Below are 16,470 nucleotides of genomic sequence, written 5' to 3' on the forward strand. Positions count from 1 at the left end.
CCTAAGAAAAGAGACAGACAGCAACACAAAAATAGTTTGGGACTTCAGTACTCCACTGGTGACAGTAGACAAATCATTGAAGCAGAAAGTCAACAAAGAAAAACTGGAGTCAAGCTACACTGTAGAACAAATAGATCTAACATATTTATAGAACATTCCACCCAGGAACTGCAGAATAAACATTCTCATCAGCACACACAACATTCTCCAAGGTAGATCACATGATAGGCCACAAAACAAGTCTCAATAATTTTTTAAAAATCAGAATTATATCAGGTATCCTCTCAGATCACAGCAGAATAAAACTGGAACTCAATTCTAAAAAGAATCCTCAAAACCATACATAGACATGGAAGTTAACAATCTGCTCTTGAATGATGTCTGGGTTAACAATGAAATAAAGATGGACATTTAAAAAATTTTTGCAGTGAATGATAACAGTGAAACAAGTTTTCAGAACTTCTGGGCTACAGCAAAAGCAGTCCTAACAAGTGTATAGTGCTAAACACCTACATCAAAAAATATGAAATATTATAAATTGACAACCTAACATCACACCTCAAGGAACTAGAGAAACAAGAACAAATCAAACCCAAAGCTAGCAGAAGAAAAATAACAAAGATCAGAGCATAACTAAATGAAATTGAAACAAAAAAATACAAAGTATCAATGAAACAAAAAGCTGGTTCTTTGAAAAGATAAGCAAAACTGATAAACTACTCACTAGATCAACCCAGAAAAGAACAGAAAAGATTCAAATAATCTCAATTAGAAATGAAAATGGAGACATTACAACTGCTACCACACAAATACAAAACATCATTCGAGACTACTGTGGACACCTGTTATGCATACAAACTAGAAAATCTAGAGGGAATAAATACATTCCTGGAATCATACAACACCTCAAGCTTGAATCAAGAAGAAATGGAAATCCTGAAAACATCAATAACAAGCAGTGAGATTGATTCAGTAATTAAAAAAAAATAAAACTGCCAATTTTAAAAAGCCCACAGCCAGATGGAGACACAGCTGAATTCTACCAGATATTCAAAGAATTATACCAATTCTGGCTGGGCACAGTGGCTTATGCCTGTAATTCCAGCCCTTTGGGAGGCCAACGCAGAGATCACTTGAGGTCAGGAGTTCAAGACCAGCCTGGCCAACATGGTGAAACCCTGTCTCTACTAAAAATACAAAAATTAGCCGGGCATGTGGCATGTGCCTGTAGTCCCAGCTACTTGGGAGGCTGAGGCAGGAGAATCACTTGAACCCAGGAGGCAGAGGCTCCAGTGAGCCGAGATCACACCACTGCACTCCAGCCTGGGTGACACAGTGAGCCTCCATCTCAAAAAAAAAAAAAAAAAAAAAAAAGAATTGGTACCAATTCTACTGAAATTTTTCCAAAAAATTGAGGAGGGATTGCTCCCTAACTTATTCTATGGGGCCAGTATCACCCTGATGCCAAAACCAGGGAAGGACATAACAAAAAAGAAAACCACAGACCAATATACCTGATGAACATAGATGTAAAAATTCTCAACAAAATATTAGCAAACTGAATCCAATAGCACATCAAAAAAATAATTCCCCATGAGGCCAGGGGCAGTGTCTCCCACCTGAAATCCCAGCACTTTGGGAGGCCGAGGCGGGTGGATCACGTGAGGCCAGGAGTTCCAGACCAGCCTGGCCAACATGGTGAAACCTCCTCTCTACTAAAAATACAAAAATTAGCTGGAAGTGTTGGTGCAGGCCTGTAATCCCAGCTACTCGGGAGGCTGAGGCAGGAGAATCACTTGAACCCAGGAGGCAGAGGTTGCAGGGAGCCGAGATCATGCCACTGCACTCCAGCCTGGGCGACAGAGCAAGACTCTATCAAAAAAAAAAAAAGTAAAAAGGTAATTCACCATGATCGAGTGAATTTCTTTCCAGGGATTCAGAGATGGTTCAGCATATGCAAGCCAATAAATGTGATTCATCGTATGAACAGAATTAAAAATAAAAATGGTATGATCATCTCAATAAATGCAGAAAAAGCATTTGATAAAATTCAGCATCCCTTTACGATAAAAACCCTCAACAAACTAGGCATAGAAGGAACATACCTCAAAATAAAGCCATATGTGACACACTCAACAGCCCCCATCATGCTGAACAAGGAAAAGTTGAAAGTATTCCCCCTAAGAACTGGAACAAGGGAAGGATGCCCACTTTCACTGCCTCTATTCAACATATAGTACTAGAAGTCCTAGCCAGAGCAATCAGGCAAACGAAAGAAACAAAGGGCATCCAAATTGGAAAAGAGGAAGTCCAGTGATCTCTGTTTGCCAATGATTGGATACCTAGAAAACCCTAAGGACTCCTCCAGAAGACTCCTCAATCAGATAAATGAATAAAGTCTCAGGTTACAAAATCAGTGTATACAAAATAGTAGCACTGCTATACACCAACAACAGCCAAGCAGAGAATCAACTCAGCAACTCAATTCCTTTTACAATTGGTATATATATACACACACACACACACACACACACACACACACACCACACATACATACACACACACACATACATATACACACACACACTTAACCAAGGAGGCAAAAAATCTTCACAGGGAGAACTACAAAACACTGCTGAAAGAAATAGATGACACAAACAAATGAAAATACATTCCATAAGAATCTGTACTCTGAAAATGACCATACTGCCCAAAGAATCAGTGAAATTCCTATCAAAATGTCAGCATCATTTTTCACAGAATTAGAAAAAAAATCCTAAAATTTATATGGAACCAAAAAAGAGCCCAAATAGCCAAAATCCTAAGCAAAAGGAATAAATCTAGAGGCGTCACATTACCCCACTTCAAACTATACTATAAGGCTGTAGTAAACCAAAACAGTGTGTTACTGGCATAAAAGTAGATACGTAGAATAATAGAACAGAATAGAGAACCCAGAAATAAAGCCAAATACAACCAACTGATCTTTGACAATGCATACAAAAACAGAGTGGGGAAAGGACACACTATTCAATAAATGGTGCTGAGAAAATTGGACAACCATGTAGAAGAATGAAACTGGATGGATCCTTGCCTGTCACCGCATACAAAAATTAACTCAAGATGGATTAAAGACTTAAGATCTGAAACCATAAACATTCTAGAAGAAAACCTAGCAAAAACCCTTCTGGACATTGGCCTAGGCAAAGAATTTATGACTAAGACCCCAAAAGCAAATGCAAGAAAAACAAAGATAAATAAATGCTACTTAACTAAACAAAGCGTCTGCACAGCAGAAGAAATAATCATCAGAATAAACAGACAACCTACAGAATGGGAGAAAATATGTGCAGATTATGCATCTGACAAAGAACCAATATCCAGAATCTACAAGGAACAAGTAATTCCATTAAAAAGTGGGCAAATTACATGAACAGACATTTCTCAAAAGAAATACACAAATGGCCAACAAACATGAAAAAATGTTCAACATCACTAATCTTCAGGGATATGCAAATTAAAACCACAGTGAGATACCACCTTACCCCACCCAGAATGGCCATGATTAAAAAGTCAATAAACAGTAGATGTTGACGTGGATGTGGTGAAAAAGGAATGCTTATACGTTGCTGGTGATAAAACATTATATAGAGATCTCAAAGAAGTAAAAGTAGATCTACCATTTAACCCAGCATTCCCACTACTGGGTATCTACCCAAAGGAAAAAAAGTCACTATATCAAAACTGCACATAGGTGTATTGCAGCACAGTTCACAGTTGCAAAGATATGGAATCAACCTCGGTGCCCAACAACCAATGAGTAGATAAAGAAAATGGGGTTTATATATACCATGGAATACTACTTAACAAAAAAGAATGAAATAATATCTTGCAGTGACTTGGATAGAACTGTAGGCCATTATTCTAAGTGAAGCAACTCAGGAATCAAAAAAGCAGATACCACATGTTCTCACTTATAAGTGGGGACCTAGCTGTGGGTACACAAAGGCACACAGAGGGGCATAATGGACATTGGAGACTCAGAAGAGGGGAGGGTGGTGGGGAGTGAGGGATAAAAAACTACCTGTAGGGCACAATGTACACTACTCAGGTGATGGGTGAACCAAAACCTTAGACTTCCCTACTACGTACTTCATCCATGTAACCAAAAACCACTTGTACCCCTAAAACTATTGAAATAAAAATTTTTATTTAAAAAATAGAATTACAGTATGATCTAGTAATACTAGTTCTGGGTATATATCCAAAAGAATTGAAAGCAGGATCTTGCAGGATCATGCACACCCATGTTTGTAGCAGCACTGTTCACAATAGCTAAATGTTTGAAGCAACTCAAGTATCCATCACGGGATGAATGGATACATATATGTGGTATATACCTACAAGAAAATATTACCCAGCCTTAAAATGGAAGAAAATTTTGACACGTGCTACCACATGGATAAACCTTGAAGACAGTGTGTTAAGTGAAATAGCCAATCACGAAAAGATAAATACTGTACAATTCCACTTACCTAGAGTAGTCAAATTCATAGAAACAAATAAGGTAGTGGTTGCCAGATGCTGTGGGGATGTGGAAAATGGAGGGCAATTTAATGGGTTATACCGTTTCAATTTTATAAGATGAAAAAGTTCTGGAGATTGATTGCATGACAATCTGAATATACTTAACAGTACTGAACTATACAGATAGGTTAAGATGGTAATTTTTATGTTACGTGTTTTTTACAATAATTTTTAAAAAGAAACTAGGAACAATTCTTTCATAAGGTCATAATTTAGAAGCAGTGGCAGATTTAGACAGCATTATTACTATTTTTAATTATTTTCAAGAGCAGTTTTCACAGCAAAATTGAGGAGAAAGCACTGAGAGTTCCCCTGTACTGCCTGTTCCCACACATGCACAACTGTTGACATCCCTTGCTAGACTGGTGCATTTGTTAAACGTGATGACCCTACATTGACACATCATCACCCCAAGTTCGTACTTTACCTTAGGGTTCATTCTTGGTGGTGTACATTCTGTGGATTTTGACAAATGTATAATGACATGTGTCCGCCACTGTAGTATACAGAAAAGTTTCTCTGCCCTAAAAACCCTCTGTGTTCAGCCTGTTCTTCCTTCCTCACTAACTTCTAGCACCCACTCATCTTTTTACTGCCTCTATAGTTTTACCCTTTCCAGAACATCATATAGTTAGAATCATACAGTATGTAGCCTTTTCAAATTGGGTTTTTTGTTTGTTTGAGACAGCATCTTGCTCTGTTGCCCAGGCTGGAGTACAGTGTTGTGATCTTGGCTCACAGCAGCCTCTACCTCCTGGGCTCAAATGATCCTCCCACCCCAGTCTCCCAAGTGGTTGGGACTACAGGAATGCGCCAGCACACCCAGCTAGTTTTTGTATTGTTTGTAGAGACGGGGTTTCACTATGTTCCCCAGGCTGGTCTCAAACTCCTGGGCTGAAGCGATCCACTGCCTCAGCCTCCCAAAGTGTTGGGATTACAGACAGGAACCACTGCACTTGGCCTAGATTCTTTCATTTAGTAATTTGCATAAATTTCCTCCATGTCTTTTTGTGACTTAATAGCTTATTTACTTTTAGTGCTAAATAATCTTCCATTTATGTATGTACCACATTTTATCTGTTCACTGAAGGGTCTCTTGATTGCTTTCAAGTTTTGGCAATTATAAATTGTTATAAATAAATAAGGCTGCTGTAAACATCTGTGTGTAAATTTTTCTGTGGGTAAGTAAGTTTTCAGTTCATTTGGGCAAATACCAAAGGGTACAATTGCTGAATCATATGTAAGAGTATGTTTAATTTTGCGAGAAACCGCCAAACTCTGTTTCATAGTGGCTGTACCATTTTGCATTCCTTCTAGCAGTGAGAGTTCCTGTTGCTTCACATCCTTGTCAGCATTTGGTGTTGTCAGTGTTATAGAATTTGGCCACTTTAATAGGTTTGTTATAGTGTCTCATTATTTTAATTTGCAATTCTCTTATGACATATGATGTTGAACATCTTTTCATATGCTTACTAGCCATCTTTACATTGTCTTTGATGAAACATCTGTTTGATAAAACATCTGTTCTGATCTTTTGCCCATTTTTAGTTGGGTTGTTTTCTTAATGTTGAGTATTAAGAATTCTTTGTATATTTTAGATAACAGTCCTTTATCAGGTGTGTTCTTTGCAGATACATTCTCCCAGTCTGTGGCTTGTCTTCTCATTCCTTCATATTGTTTTCTGTGGAGCAGAAATCTTAAATTTTAATGAAGTACGGCCTATCAGTTTTTACTTTCATGGATTATGGCATTGGTGTTGTATCTAAAAAGTCATCACCATAACACGGTCATCTAGGTTTTCTCCTATGCTCCCTTTATGAGCTTTATGGTTTTGCATTTTGCACTTAGGTCTGTGATCCATTTTGAGTTAATTTTTATGAAAAGTGTAAGGTCTTCGTCTGGATTCATTTTTTGCATGTGGATGTCCAGCACCATTATTCCAGCACCTTTGTGGAAAATACAGTCTTTTCACCTTTGCATTGCGTTTCCACTTTGTCAGAGATCAGTTGACTACATTAATGTGGGTCTGTTTCTGGGCTCCCTATTCCACTGACCTATTTGTCTGTTCTTTCACCAATACCACATTGTCTTGATTACTGTAGCTTTCCAGCTAGTCTTGAAGTCTGGTAATAGACACAGAATTATTTTGATAACACTTGTCAACTAAAGTTTGTGGATTTTTAAGCTAGTGATCTGTTACCAGCCTAATTCTACTCTGCCCTGTGCTCTCATTTGTCTTCGCAGTACTCCAGTTGGAAAAATAGAGCTGCTGTAGTTGAATTATCAGCCAAGCTTGGCTTTCTGTAATTTTTTTTTTCCAATTGTAAGTGGTGTTCTATCATAACACTATTTAAGAGACAAGGATAGTGCCTCTGGTACCTACAACAAATATGTAACTCATTTTTAATTAAGAAGTTTAGGTTAAGTGAAGTTAAAGCTGCCAGATGGAATTTTAAAATTATATATGTATTCTGTTTATTATACAAGTATTTGGTAGGTTGCAATGATAAAAAATATTAAAACAGTGGCTTGTAAGTACTATAAACATGAATACAGTCTTTATGATTTGGTATTAGTTATGGCATTTTTTTTCTTCTTTTGTTTTAGGAGTCTACCATGGCTCAAGAATCTCCCAAAAATTCAGCAGCAGAAATTCCAGTGACTAGTAATGGAGAAGTTGATGACTCTTGTGAACATGGCTTTAATAGGGTAAGAACACTTTTCTTTCTCTTAATGCAAAGAATCATGTCTTTAAATGTTGAGATGAAAGTAATAGAATTTAATATAGGATTGTTTTCTTAGATTGGCTTCAGTCACGAATCTAATGTTATTATATAGGGATGAAAAGGAAGTCCATTTTAGTAGTTTGTCAAGATTAAGCTCCAGAGCAGTAAACTATTAGGCTTTGGTTTATTTTCAGTAATTGATCAGCACAAGAGTATGTCTGATGATTTTGGTATCTAACTTTATAAGACTGCTTAATTCTGTTTGTAATAAAAAGATTATCCTTTTAAAATTGGCACTAATATCTTTTCTGTGTGTATGTCATTTAGTACATAATTTCTAAATAGCCACTTCTGATTTTGCTGTTCATTTTCTAAAGTGCCATACTTGACTTAGTGGAAAATGATACTTGGGGTGCATTTAATTTTGATCTGTCTCTCAGTTGAAATTTAATTTTAGTGCATTTTAATGGGAACACCATGGGTTTGAAGATAATCTGGGTTCAAATTTCAGCTATGCCATATTTCTTCAAGGTTGTAGCAGTATAACCTTGAGCCAGTTATTTATTTAATCTCTTCAGGTTTTTGTTTTCTAATCTCTGTAATGAATGTCTTATTTACTTTCATGAAGATATTAATATTAAATGAGATAAGTAATACATCTAATATAGTTGTAGAAATGATAGTGATGGTTATTTCTGGAGATACTTGCATTAAACTTTCCTTTTTATGACATTTGATGCAAGTGTACAACTTTAAAAATAGAGTTTTCATATTTTTGAAAAAATAGTGGTTGAAATGTACTTAAATTATTATGTAGTTTAAATAGGACTCTTTACTCCATATGTTTAAGAATAAAATCTTTTAGTTAGCAGAAGGTGATAACTTAAATCACGATTTTTCAGTCTGAGCACTGTTGACACTTTGGGCCAAATTATACTTTGTTGGGTGTATTGGCCTATACATTGTGGGATGGTTAGCACATCCCTGGCCTCTTCCTACTATTTAATAGATGCCAGTAGTACCCTGCAGTTATGACAAGCAGAAATGTCCAGATATTGCTGAATGTCTCCAGGAGAGGGGAGAAATTCCTCCTTGGTTGAGAATCACTGTTATAAATAGATCAGTTTAAATAATAGTAGAAAAGTCCACTGAATTTCATTTATTTTTTCATTAACAGTCTTTTGAAAGGAACTAGTATGTCTTCAAGCTTGAGGTTTACTTTAATGGCAAGTGCTTTAGCTTGGTTTCTGAGCACTTGTGGTCCAATATAGAGTGACTCATAGAACCCAGAGACTTTTAAATTCTGAGCACACAAAAGAAATTTTCATTTCAGATTTTAGTCTTTCCAAGACATACCTGCATAATAAAGAAACTCAAGTTAGCATCATTAGACTATACCAATTACTTGATAAACTTTTACTAATTTTAATACTAATGATGCCAAGATTCAAGTTCATGATTTCTTCATCTTATTTTTGGTAACAGCTGCTTTTGCAAACTTACTATGCAAGTATTTACTGAATATCTGCTCTGTACCAGGTACTGGGGATATACAGTGAACAAAAATATCTGTCATCAGGTAGTTGATATTTTAAAAGACAATCTGATGAAAGCCAAGGACCTTTATCCAAGAATAATGCAGTACATAGAAAATGTTGCATTCATGGTTAGGGAAGTCACTTGCCATCTTAAGCCTATTTTTCTTCTTGTTCTTCTTTATTGAGGTATAGCTTCTACATAGCAGAAAGCACAACTGTTAAGTGTACCGCTCAAGAGAACTACCGCTCAGATAGAGATGTAGAACATTTCCAGGACCTCAGAAGGCTTCCTTATGCCCTCTAGGCAATACAACTCATCCCATCCTGGGATAACCACATTAACCTAACCCTATAATCATAAATTGCTTTTGGCTGTTTCTGAACTACCTATCAGTGGAATCATACAGTGTGTACTCTTTTTCAACTGGCTTTCACTCAACATTATGTCTGTGAGATTCAGTCATATTGTTGCTTATGGCAGTTTTTCAATCTTTTTTTTAAAATTTTACTTTAAGTTCTGGGATACATATGCAGAACGTGCAGGTTTGTTACATAGGTATACCTGTGCCATGGTGGTTCACTACACCTGTCAACCCATCATCTAGGTTTTAAGCCCTGCATGCATTAGGTATTTGTCCTAATGCTCTCCCTCCCTTTGCCCCCCACCCCCCGAGTATTTCAGTGTTTAAAATTGTAGTATAGTTTTCCAGTGTGTTAATATACCACAGTTTGTATATCCATTCTTCAGCTGATGGTTATCTAGGTTGTTTCCAGTTTATGATTATTATGAATAAAGCTGCTGTGACCATTCTTGTACAGATTTTTTGGTGTACTTGATTATTTGTTTCTTTTGGGTACGTACCCAAGAGTGAAATTGCCAGGTCACGAGTATATGAATGTTTGGCAAATGGTTGGACCAGTTGACAACACCAGCAATGAATGAGAGTTCTAGTTGTTCCACATCTTTACTAGCTCTTGATATTGTCATACATTTCAATTTTAGCCGTTCTTATAATGGTATCCCATTGTGGTTATAAAATGCGATTCCCTGATGACTATGATGTTGAGCACATTTTCATATTCTTATTAACCATTGGAGATTGTCTTTTATAAAGTACTTTTCCAAGCCTTTTGCCCATTTTTCTACTGGGTGTGTGTCTTTTTTCTAATCTATTTGAAGGAGTTCTTTATGTATTCTGGGTATATGCCATTTGTTTGGATGTATATATGCAAATATCTTCTTCCAGTCTATGTCTTGCTTTTGTACTCTATTAATGGCATCTTTTGATGAACAGAAGTTGTTAACTTTAATGAAGTCCAATTTCTCAGTGTTTTCTTCTCTAGTAATTTTTATGTTCCATTTAAGAAATCTTTGCCTACTTCAGTATCTTGAAGACACTTTATTTCTTCTAAAAGTTGTGTTGTTTAGTTTTTCGCACTGTGGTCTGTGTTTCATCTTGAATTAGTTTTTGTGTATGATGTGCAGTAGGGACCAAGATTTTTCTTCCTCTCATGTAGATATTCAATTGATCAGCACTGTGTATTGAAAAGACTCTTCTTTCTATCCATATGCAAAAAATTAAATTGGATCCTTATCTTACACCATACACAAAACTAACTCAAAATAAATTAAAAGCCTAACTGTAAGACCTGAAATTATAAAACTTCTAGAAGAAAACATAGGGGAAAAGCTCCATGACATTGGTCTTGGCAATGATTTTTTGATATGATGTCAAAAGCACAGGCAACAAAGACAAAAATAAACAAGTGGGACTACGTCAAACTAAAAACTTTCTGCACAGCAAAGGAAACAATCAACAAAATGAAAAGGCATCCTATGGAATGGGAGAAAATATTTTTAAACCATATATCTGATAAAGTGTTAATATCCAAAATATATAAAGAACTCATACAAGTCAATAGCAGAAAAACAACTCAATTTAAAACTGGGGATTCGAGTAGACATTTTTAAAAAAAAAAATAAGTACAAATGGCCAACAGGTATGTGAAAAGTTGCTCAACATCACTAATCATCAGAGAAATGCCAATCAAAATCACAATGAGATATCACTTCATACCTATTACGATGACTATTATCAAAAAGTCCAAAGATAAGTGTTGGCCCTTATATACTGTTAGTGGAAATGTCAGTTGGTACATCTGTTGTAGAAAACAGTATGGAAATTCCTTAAAAAATTAAAGTAGAATGACCAAAAGATCTAGCAGTTCCATTTCTGGGTATATATTCAAAGGAAATTAAATCACTATCTTGAATAGTTATCTGCACTCCCATGTTCTTTGCAGCATTATAAACAATAGCCAAAATATAGAAATAACCTAAGTGTCTGTTAATGGGTGAATGGATAAAGAAAATATACATACATATATACCCACAGACAATGCGATATCATTCAGGCTCTGTTAAAAAGGAAGAAATCCTACCATTTGTAACAACATAGATGAACCTAGAAGATACTAGGCTAAGTAAAATAAGCTATACACAGGAAAACAAATATGGCATGATTCTGTACTTACATGTGGAATCTTAAAGTTGAATTCATAGAAACAGATAGTAGATAGGTGATTATAGGGAGTATGTTAGTCCATTTTTGAGTTGCTATAAAGAAATACCTGAGGCTAGGTAATTTATAAAGAAGAATTTTGTTTTGGCTTACAGTTCTGCAGGCTGTACTGGAAGTATGATGCCAACATCTGCTCAGCTTCTAGTGGGGCCTCAGGGAGCTTTTACTCATGGGGGAAGACAAAGCAGGCACATCACATGGTGAGAGAGTGAGCAAGAGAGAAAAGGCGGAAGTCCCAGACTCTTTTAAACAACCAGATCTTCTGTAAACTAACTGAGCAGGAACTCACCTATTACCAAGGGAGTGGTGTTAAACCATTCATGAGGAATCCGCCCCCATGATCCAGTCACTTCCCACAAGGCCTCACCTCTAACATTGGGAATCACATTTCAACATGGGATTTGGAGGAGACAAACTTTGCCCCTAGCCCTCTAAATCTCTTGTTCTTCTCACATTTCAAAATCTAGTCACGCCTTCACAATAGTTTCCTAAAGTCTTAACTCATTCTGGTATTAACTCTTAAGTCTAAACTCTCAACTAGAGACGAATTTCTTCCATCTATGAGTGTGTGAGACCAAAAACAAGTTATTTACTCCCAAGATACAATGGTAGTACAGGTATCAGGTATACATTCCCATTCCAAAAGGGAGAATTTGGCCAAAAGAAGGGGAATAGGCCCCACAAAAATCTGAAACCCAGTAGGGAAATCATTAAATCTTAAAGTTCCAAAACCATCTCCTTTACTCTGTGCTCTGCATCCTGGGCACACTTGTGCAAGGCATGGGCACCTCAGGCCTTGGGCAGCTCTGCCCCAGCCTCCATCGCTGCTCTCTCTGGTTGGAGTTGAGTGCCTGTGCCTTTTCCACGCTGAGATTGCAAGCTGTTGGTGGTTCTACCATTCTTGGGTCTGGAGGGTGGTGGCTCCCTTCCCACAGCTCTCCTAGGCAGTGGCCCAGTGGGGACTCTGTGTGGGGGCTGCAGTTGCCAAACTTCTTTCACTCTTGCATTCTCTGCACCTACAGGCTTAACACCATGTGGAAGCTGCCAAGACATATGGCAGCTTATACTCTCCAAAGTGGCAGCTGGAGCAGCTGGGATGTGGGGAGTAGTGTCCCAAGGTTGCACAGGGCAGCAGCATCCTGGATCTGGCCCACAAAACCATTCTTTTCTCCTAGGCCTCTGGTCTTGTGATAGGAGGGGCTGTCCCAAAGACTTCTGAAATGCCCTTTAAGGCCTTTTTCCTATTGTCTTGGATGTTCGCACATGGCTCCCATTTAGTCACGCTAATCTCTCTAGCAAGTGGCTGCTCCACAGTCTGCTCATATTCTTTCTCTACCACAGGGCCAGCCTGCAAATTTTCCAAACTTTTATACTCTGCGTTCCTTTCAAACATACATTCCAACTTTAAGTCATTTATTTGCTCTCATATCTGATCTTAGGCTGTTAGAGGCAGCCAGGTCACTCTTGAATGCTTTGCTGTTCAGAAATTTCTTCTACCAGATAACCTAATTTGTCACTCTTAAGTTCAAACTTCCACAGATCCCTAGTACATGAATGCAATGCAGCCAAGCTCTTTGCTAGGGTGTACCATGGGTGACCTTTACTTCAGTTCCCAATCGCTTCCTCATTTCCATCTGAAACCTTGTCAGCCTGGACTTCACTGTCCATATTTCTATCAGCATTTTGGTCACAACCATTTAACCAGTCTCTAAGAGGTTCCAAATTTTCCTTCACCTTCCTGTCTTCTTCTGAGCCCTCTCAACTCTTCCAACCTCTGCTCGTTACCCAGTTCCAGAGCTGCTTGCACATATTCAGGAACTTTTACAGCAATACTTACTCCTCAGTACCAATTTTCTGTGTTAGTCCATTCTTATGTTGCTATAAAGAAATACATGAAACTGGGTAATTTATAAAGAAAAGAGTTTTATTTGGCTCACAGTTCTGCAGGCAGTAAAGGAAGCGTGGTACCAACATCTCCTGGTGAGGGCTTCAAGAAGCTTCTAATCATGGTAGTAGGTAAAAGGGGAGCAGACACATCACATGGTGAGAGCAGGAGCAAGAGAGAAGGGGGAGGACCCAGAGTCTTTTAAACAACCAGATCTCATGTGGACTGGGTGAGAACTCATCACCAAGGGGATGATCCTAAACCATTCATGAGGGATCTGCTGCCATGATCCAGTCATCTCCCTCCTAGCACCATCTCCAACATTGAGAATCACATTTCAGCATGAGATTTGGAGGAGACGAACATCCAAACCATATGTTGAGGAGGTGGGGGAGGAAGATTTTGATAAAAGGATACAAACCTGCAGTTGATGGGTAAGTTCTGGAGGCATAATGTATAGCATGTTAACTATAGTTTATTAACTTTGTAATGTATTATATACTTGAAATATGCTGAGAGTAGATCTTAAGTATTCTCACCCACACATACAAATAAAAATGATAACTGTGAAGTAATGGATATGCTAATTAGTTTGATTGATTGTGGTAATCCTTTCATAGTATATATGTAAATTGAAACCACATTGTACACCTTACAATTAAATACAATTTTAATTGTCAATTATACCTCAATAAAGCTGGGAGAAAAAAAGACTATCCTTCCTCCACTGGGGGCTTTGTTTTCAGATGATTGTGTATGTGTAGGTCTGTTTCTGGTATCTCTTTTCTTCTTTTTTTGGTCTGACCTTGAAGCAATAACACATTGTCTTATTTATTTACTACAGTAATTAAAACTGGAGCAAATGTCAGCTCCAATCTTGATACCTGGTAGTTTATTTCTCCAGCTTTGTTCTTTGAGGCTGCCTTGCACATTAAACTCATTCATCAGTCTTAAGAACCCTTATTTGCCTTTGAGTGGCACTGAAACAAGTTTTTTTTCCCCTTCCTCTCAAATTTTAACTTTAGAATAAAAAGTTTTATTTTATTTTTTATTTTTATTTTTCCATAAGTTATTGAGGTACAGGTAGTATTTGGTTACATAAATAAGTTCTTTAGTGGTGATTTGTTAGATTTTGGTGCACCCGTCATCAAGCAGTATACACTGCACCATATTTTATCCCTTGTCCCCCTCCCACTCTTTCCCCCAAACCCCTGACGTCCATTGTATCATTCTTACGTCTTTGCATCCTCATAGCCTAGTTCCCACATAATCAGTGAGAACATACGATGTTTGGTTTCCATTCCTGAGTTACTTCACTTAGAATAGTAGTCTCCAATCTCATCCAGGTCACTCCAAATGCTGTTAATTCATTCCTCTTTATGCCTGTGTAATATTGCATCATATATATACACCACAGTTTCTTTATATACTCATTGATTGATAGGCATTTGGGTTGTTTCCATGATTTTGCTATTGTGAATTGTGCCACTATAAACATGTGTGTGCAAGTATCTTTTTTGCATAATAACTTATTTTCCTCTGGGTAGATACCCAGGAGTGGGATTGCTGGATCAAATGATAGTTCTCCTTTTAGTTCTTTAAGGAATCTCCACACTGTTGTCCATAGTGGCTGTACTAGTTTACATTCCCACTAGCAGTGGAAGAGTGTTTCCTGTTCACTGCATCCACACCAACATGTACTGTTTTTTGATTTTTCAATTATGGCCATTCTTGCAGGAGTGAGGTGATATTACATTGTGGTTTTGATTTGCATTTTCCTGATCATTTAGTGATGTTGAGCATTTTTTCATATGTTTGTTGGCCATTTGTATATCTTCTTTTGAGAATTGTCTATTTATATCTGTAACCTACTTTTTGATGGTATTATTTGTTTTTTTCTTACTAATTTGTTTGAGTTCGTTGTAGATTCTGGATATTAGTCCTTTGTCAGACGTATAGATTGTGAAGATTTTCTCCCACTCTGTGGGTTGTCTGTTTACTCTGCTGACTGTTCCTTTTGCCATGCAAAAGCTCTTTAGTTTAATTAGGTCCCAGCTATTTATCTTTGTTTTTATTGCATTTGCTTTTGGGTTCTTGGTCATGAAATCCTTGCCTAAGCCAATGTCCAGAAGGGTTTTTCCAACATTATCTTCTAGAATTTTCATAGTTTCAGGTCTTAGGTTTAAGTCCTTAATCCATCTTGCATTGATTTTTGTATAAGGTGAGAGATGAGGATCCAGTTTCATTCTCCTACAAGTGACTAGCCAATTATCCCAGCACCATTTGTTGAAAAGGGTGCCGTTTCCCCACTTTATGTTATTGTTTGCTTTGTCAAAGATCAGTTGGCTGTAAGTATTTAGGTTTATTTCTGGGTTCTCTATTCTCTTCCATTGGTCTATATGCCTATTTTTATACCAGTACCACAGTGTTTTGGTGATGGCTTATAGTATAGTTTGAAATCAGGTAATGTGGTGCCTCCAGATATGCTCTTTTTGTTTAGTCTTCCTTTGGCTGTGTGGGCTCTTTTTTGGTTCCATATGAATTTTAGAATTGTTTTTTCTAATTCTGTGAAGAATGATGGTGGCATTTTGATGGGGACGCATTGACTTTGTAGATTGCTTTTGGCAGTATGGTCATTTTCACAATATTGATTCTACCCATCCATGAGTATGGGATGTGTTTCCATTTGTGTGTATCATCTGTGATTTCTTTCAGCAGTGTTTTGTAGTTTTCTTTGTAGAGGTCTTTTGACTCCTTCATTAGGTATATTCCGAAGTATTTTGTTATTATTATTTTTTGCAGCTATTGTAAAAGGAGCTGAGTTCTTGATTTGATTCTCCTCTTGGTCACTGTTGGGGTATAGAAGAGCTACTGATTTGCCTAGATTAATCTTGTATCTGGAAACATTGCTGAATCCTTTGATCAGTTCTAGGAGCTTTCTGGAGGAGTCCTTAGGGTTTTCGAGGTAAACAATCATATTGTCAGCAAACAGTGACAGTCTGATTTCCTCTTTACCAGTTTGGATGTCCTTATTTCTTTCTCTTATCTGATTGCTCTGGCTAGGACTTCCAGTACTATGTTGAAGAGGAGTGGTGAGAGTGGGCATCCTTGTCTTGTTCCCGTTCTCAGAGAGAATGCTTTCAACTTTTCCC

General features: G+C 37.3%; 1 protein-coding gene across 8 annotated transcripts in view; it reads left to right on the top strand.

Moving 5' to 3' along the window:
* Positions 1-16,470, top strand: part of ARFIP1 (ADP ribosylation factor interacting protein 1) — a 131,430-nt gene that overhangs the window by 43,038 nt on the left and 71,922 nt on the right. For all 8 annotated transcript variants that reach the window (XM_055276151.2, XM_055276148.2, XM_063638282.1 and 5 more), the window contains one exon: positions 7,195-7,296. In XM_055276151.2, coding sequence (XP_055132126.1) covers positions 7,204-7,296 — 93 coding nt within the window. In that variant the 5' untranslated portion in view covers positions 7,195-7,203. The remainder of the gene's footprint in view (positions 1-7,194; positions 7,297-16,470) is intronic.

This window comes from Symphalangus syndactylus, chromosome 4, assembly GCF_028878055.3.
Source record: "Symphalangus syndactylus isolate Jambi chromosome 4, NHGRI_mSymSyn1-v2.1_pri, whole genome shotgun sequence".
Taxonomy (NCBI): domain Eukaryota; kingdom Metazoa; phylum Chordata; class Mammalia; order Primates; family Hylobatidae; genus Symphalangus; species Symphalangus syndactylus.